Here is a 6,039-nt window from a genome sequence, read left to right on the forward strand (position 1 = left end):
CTGAATCTCATCCTCAAGATAGAACCATATTAAGGATCACAACAACTGAGCAAGTAAAAACACCTCTGCAAGTGAATCGATCACAAGGATGAGCAACTTTGGAAGTTCACTAATAGTTCCATCTGTGCAAGAGTTGGTTAAACAAGAGATCACTGAAATCCCAGATCGATATCTCCGAACAAGTTGCAGTAGTATTAATCTTGATCATGAAATTAATCCGAGTGATTCCGCTGCTAACGCCATACCTGTTATCAATATTGAGAGCCTTCTTTCTGGAGATTCAATATTGGCCGATAATGAATTGGAGAAACTTCACTCTGCCTGCAAAGAATGGGGCTTCTTTCAGGTAATACTATTGGCAGATTCATGTAAATTACCTTAAGATTACCACTTTCATAGTATCATGGAAACGCCATAGATCTGGATATAGAGAAGCACACGGCATAAAATTGAACTGCTAAGTAGAGAAATTCACATCTTCATAAGTTGTTATTTTTGTTGTTGTTTTTGCACAGGTTGTAGATCATGGAGTTAGCTCCTTGACAATTGAGAAAATAAAATTGGAAATACACAACTTTTTTGAACTCCCAATAGAGGAGAAAAAAAAGTTATGGCAGAAACCAGGTGACCATGAAGGATTTGGGCAACTCTTTGTTGTTTCCGATGAGCAGAAACTGGATTGGTCTGACATGTTTTACATAAGCACGCTGCCATCTATAATGAGAAAGCCTCATTTATTTGCGGGGATGCCGTTACCTTTGAGGTATGCTTACGGTTCATATTTTTTCACTGAATCTGCGATGGCCTGCTGGTGCCTCAGTTGAGGTTGTTCTTATAGTCCAACCATAATTCGAACTGTTTGTATTTTTTTCATTCTAGGGAGGCATTGGAAGAGTATGCTCTAGGATTGAAAAAACTGACCATAACTATTCTGGAACAAATGGCTAAAGCTCTAAAGATGGACTCAAATGAGATGAGAGAGCTATTCAGTGATTGTTACCAATCGATGAGATTGAATTACTATCCTCCTTGTCCTAAGGCTGATCAGGTAATAGGTTTCTCACCACACTCAGATGCGGACGCATTGACAATTGTCCTTCAGCTTAATGATACAGAAGGCCTTCAGATCCGCAAGGATGGGAAATGGGTTCCAGTAAAACCCATACAAAATGCTTTTGTAGTCAACATCGGTGACATTATGGAGGTCACCCAATTACTCTTTTTTCATACATTTTTCTTGCTTCAACAAGAAATTTGGTTTGCAAGCATAACGCATTTTACTTCTCATATGGTTTGGCAGATTGTGAGCAATGGCGTCTATCGCAGCATTGAGCACCGGGCAGTTGTGGATTCAACAAAAGAGAGGCTTTCGGTCGCTGCATTCCACTCAACCAATTTAAATGCAGAGCTAGGCCCTGCACATAGCTTGATAAATCCTCCAAATAAACCAGCATTATTCCGAAGAGAATCTGTGGAGACATACTTTAAGAACTTCTTTGCACGTAAACTTGATGGAAAGTCTTACCTAGCTTCCATGAGGATTGACAATGAGCAAAGGGATCCTTCCAGTTGATTGTTGCCGATTTTCATGGTTTTAGTACTGGTGCAACGTTATTCCATGAATACAGAGTTCTCAACCAGAATTGTGAAAAACGTTGCAGTGCAATGTCAATTCCAGAGAAGTACTTTGATCGGCAGCAATTTAAACTTGCCAATATTGATTATTGATAATTTCATTCAACAGAAAATTTGCATTACAAGCAAGTCCTTGGTAGTTGGTAAATTAGCAGTTGCACATATTTATGTTCTACCACTACAGCTGATTTTTTAGTCAATCAATCTTTTCATTTGAATTCAGGTATCCGGTCCAGATGTTACCGAACTAATCGAAGAATGATGGCGCGGAAAAAATGAATGAAAGCAGCATTTTATTAACATAGCATACTTGACTCGACCACTTTGACACACAGCACATACAACCTCTGAAAGCAAGAACATACCAACATGTAGCTAACTCATACTAGTAACATAATAACTCACAATAGCAACATAATTTAAAAGTACTAACAAGGCAACTTAGGCACTTCACATTCCCGATCATGATAATCATATCAGGCAGCCGATGAGCCGGAAATTTCAATGGACTTGACTTCAGGCTTCTTCTGTTCAACCTTGGGAACACAAATAGTAAGAACTCCATTCTCCATAGTAGCTTTCACTTCCTCCATTTTAGCGTTCTCAGGCAATCTAAATCTCCTCAAGAACTTACCACTGCTCCGTTCAACTCTATGCCACTTATCATTCTTCTCTTCACTTTCTCTGCTTCTTTCTCCGCTTATCTGAAGCACTCTCCCTTCTTCAACTTCAACTTTCACTTCCTCCTTTAGAACACCAGGAAGATCAGCTTTGAAAATATGAGCTTCTGGGGTTTCTTTCCAATCGATCCTTGTGTTTGCTAATTGCGATGTCTCCCTTGCAGCATCAGAACCACCTTGGAAAGGATCCCAAATATCAAGAGAAAATGGATCAAAAACGTTCGACCTTTGGTTGCCGAAGAAACTTGGGATGATCGACATTTTTGGTTTTCTAACTTAGAATTTGATGAAAAGGGTTTCACTCAAAAATTGATGAATTTGCTTGCAGGATGATTGATTGCTATAGGCAGCAGTAAATTGCTTTGTTTGTGATTGAACTGATCGCTTTGATTTGGTATGAGATGAGATGGCTGTCTTCGACGGATAGGCGGTATTTATATTGCAGACTTTGGTAAGGATGAGTTCGATTCTGGGTTAATCTTGATTATTCGAGAAGGAACTAAAAGGAAATTTGTATTAAATTCTTGTAACATCATTTCTTCTACTGGTTTCTACAACCTTCTGGTGTTATCGTCATCATTTACCCTTGGTTGGGACACCTAACTGAATGTTGAGCCCAGCCCAACTCTATCATCGGGCACTTAGTTATATTATTAAGAACAAAGTAGACCACAACGGGGCGGTGGCGCAGTTGGCTAGCGCGTAGGTCTCATAGCTATACGAGTGATCCTGAGGTCGAGAGTTCGAGCCTCTCTCGCCCCAACTTTTTTGTTTTACCAGTGTGATACTGACATCTCAAATTTGTAAGTTCCGCAAGAAATTAGTCTACTGTTTTGTTCCATGCAAGGTCTTCATTTGACAGTTCTTGCTTCTTGTTTTTGAAGTCTCAGTTTTTTTGTTTCGGAGACTATCGTTGTATGTTTTGGCTTTTTGTACTGGCTTGGTCCTTTTTTTCTCTTAACTTTTCCCAATCAAAAAAAATCAGATTTCAGACTCCTAATTATATCCACAATTTTTAACCAGATCTTTTGTCTTAAGGCAAAGGTTGTTAGTTATTCAAGACTAATTATTATTTTCTAAAGTTGGCCGTGATTATTTAGGGAAGGGGTTTCCTAAACCGGTTAGAATTCTTGGTGGCCAAGTTTGTAACCTATATAAATAGGTAATTAGGCCTTGTAGAATTACATTGTGTAGAAAACGATTAAGAGATCGGTGAGAGATTTCTTGTATAGCTTTTAGGGCTAAAGCTAGGGTTTCGTTGTGAGAGCATATTGGTGAGGAACAAGAGACAAGGTTATCGTCTCGGGTAATTGTTAGGTGTAACCAAGGGTTTGCTGGGATTCATACGACGTCGTAATCGTTTTTCTTCATAGTGGATTTGAGTTGGCGCGGCTCAAAGTGGACGTATACAATATATACAAGTTGTATGTATTGGTCGAACCACTATAAATCTTGTGAGTTGATTTATTCTTTCTCGTATTTTCGTAGTTGCTTGTGCTTGGTTTACTTATTATTCATCATAATATCTCAAGATCCGTTATTTCGCGGTTGTCAGTGATTCCCTAAGAAAATCCTGACAACTGGTATCAGAGCTCGGGTTAGAGCTTTAGGGTTTATCGTAGTACAATTGGAGTGGGAGTTATGGGTGATAATAACGAAAGTACGGTAGCTAGGGTTAAATTTTTTAATGGGAAGAACTTTGCGTTTTGGAAGTCTCGGATGGAAAACTACCTATATGAGAAAGACATTGCTGATCCATTGGGTGGAGTTGCGAAAAAGGGAGCACGCAAAGACGATGAATGGAAAACTCTTGATCGCAAGTGTGTATTCGTGCTTCGTAGATGTCTAACGGAGGAAGTCTACAATAACGTACAAGAGGAAACTAGTACGAAGGATCTTATGGATAAACTTGAAAAGTTGTATCAAAAGTCATCAGCCTCGGGGAAGATTATGTTGTGTGAACAATTATTTAATCTGAAGATGCAAGAAGACAAAGCGATTTCAGCACATCTTGGGAAGTTTAAATCGATTATTTCTCAGCTTTCAAAAGTTAGTATTACTTTTGATGATGAAGTTCAAGCTTTACGGTTGTTGTCTTCATTACCAAAGAGTTGGGAGACTGCAAGGACAACCATTAGCAATTCCGCAGGGAGAGAGAATTTGAAGCTTGATGATGTGCAACAAAGGTTAAATACTGAAGAGGAAAGAAGAATAGAACAAGGTTATGGTTCTAGTACTTCAAGCTCGGCCTTAAGTTTGCAGGAAGAAGATAGAGGCAGGAGTTCAAATAGGAACAACAACAACAAATCCAGATGAAAGTCTAGCGGGAAATCTAGGGGGAGATCTCAATCCCAGCCTAGAGGTGTTGTTGAGTGTTGAGCGTGTAAGAAAGTAGGACACTTCAAGTGCGATTGTCCGGAAAACAAAGGTGCTAATAATGGTGGAAACAAAGGTAATCAAGAAGAGGTCAACGTAGTTGCAGCTGCGGAACCGGTGAAGGTCCTTGTTGATAACAAGAAGGTGATTACGGAAGGTTTTTTACTACTCTCTGAGGACAAGCAAGATGAGTCTTGGATTGTAGACTCGGGATTCTTTCCATGCAACGGGTGATAAGAGTATTATGATCTCTTATAAAGAAGGATATTATGACCAAGTATTCTTAGGTGACGGTGAAGCATGCAACATCATCGGTTTGGGTGATGTGATCTTGAAAGTCAATGGTTTGACATGGAATTTTAAGGATGTACGACACGTTCCAAATTTGAAGAAGAACTTGGTGTCTGTGGTCCAAGTTTGTGATGATGACTGTGAAGTTGTATTAATGAAACACAATTGGAAAGTGAAGAAAGGAGCTATGGTATTAGCTCTTGGAGTTAGAGTCGGTACTCTATACCGGACTTCAGATGGAACTACTTTAGCAGTGGCTAGTAGTGGTGAAGACACTAAATTATGGCATAAAAGATTAGGGCACATGAGCGAGAAGAACATGAAGATTCTACGTTCGGGAGGATATCTACGAAAGGTGAAGTCTGTTGATATGAGTTTTTGTGAAGACTGTGTTCTTGGAAAGCAAAAACGGGTTAGTTTCAGCAGAGGAGGAAGAGACTTGAGAAGTGCAAAACTTGATTTGTTTCACACGGATGTATGGGAACCAATTGATGTTGCATATCACAGCGGGTTCCAATATTATGTCACCTTTATTGATGATCACTCAAGGAAGGTGTGGTTTTACTTCATGAAGAATAAGTTCGAGGTGTATGAAGTGTTTAAGAAGTGGAAAGCTTTGGTTGATACAGAAACTGGTCTGAAGTTGAAGTGTCTAAGGTCAGACAACAGTGGTGAGTATGATAAAACAGAATTCTTACAATTATGTGCTACAAGTGGAATTCGTTTGGAGAGGACAGTTCCAAGGACACCACAGGAGAATGGAGTAGCAGAACGTATGAATTGGACGTTGAATGCACATGCAAGGTGCATAAGGTTGCAGTCTGGTTTTCCCGAGACCTTCTGGGCACATGCAACGGACACGGCTGCTTATCTAATTAATAGGACACCTAGTATTCCATTAGATATGAAGATAACAGAGGAGGTTTGGACTGGAAAAAAGGTAAATCTTTCATATTTGAAAGTTTTTGGTTGTGTTGGTTATGTTCATCTTAGTCCCGGTGAGAGGTCTAAGATAGGTGTTCAAGTAAAGAAGTGTATATTCCTTGGTTATGGAATT

General features: G+C 39.4%; 2 protein-coding genes and 1 non-coding gene across 3 annotated transcripts; 2 read left to right on the forward strand and 1 right to left on the reverse strand.

Annotated features, from left to right (window-relative positions):
- On the forward strand, positions 1 to 1,776 carry LOC113336128 (protein SRG1-like). Its single transcript, XM_026582119.1, has 4 exons — positions 1 to 346; positions 516 to 763; positions 880 to 1,204; positions 1,301 to 1,776. Exons 1-4 carry the CDS (start codon positions 89 to 91, stop codon positions 1,571 to 1,573), a joined length of 1,104 nt encoding a protein of 367 aa, XP_026437904.1. The 5' UTR covers positions 1 to 88; the 3' UTR covers positions 1,574 to 1,776.
- A 121-nt stretch (positions 1,777 to 1,897) lies between these two features.
- On the reverse strand, positions 1,898 to 2,783 carry LOC113336129 (17.8 kDa class I heat shock protein-like). Its single transcript, XM_026582120.1, has one exon. It carries the CDS (start codon positions 2,574 to 2,576, stop codon positions 2,112 to 2,114), a length of 465 nt encoding a protein of 154 aa, XP_026437905.1. The 5' UTR covers positions 2,577 to 2,783; the 3' UTR covers positions 1,898 to 2,111.
- A 208-nt stretch (positions 2,784 to 2,991) lies between these two features.
- Positions 2,992 to 3,077, forward strand: TRNAM-CAU. The gene is given in 2 exon segments: positions 2,992 to 3,029; positions 3,042 to 3,077. It is a non-coding gene; the product is annotated as a tRNA-Met (tRNA).
- The last annotated feature ends 2,962 nt before the right edge of the window (positions 3,078 to 6,039 follow it).

Source organism: Papaver somniferum, unplaced genomic scaffold (genome assembly GCF_003573695.1).
Source record: "Papaver somniferum cultivar HN1 unplaced genomic scaffold, ASM357369v1 unplaced-scaffold_150, whole genome shotgun sequence".
NCBI lineage: Eukaryota > Viridiplantae > Streptophyta > Magnoliopsida > Ranunculales > Papaveraceae > Papaver > Papaver somniferum.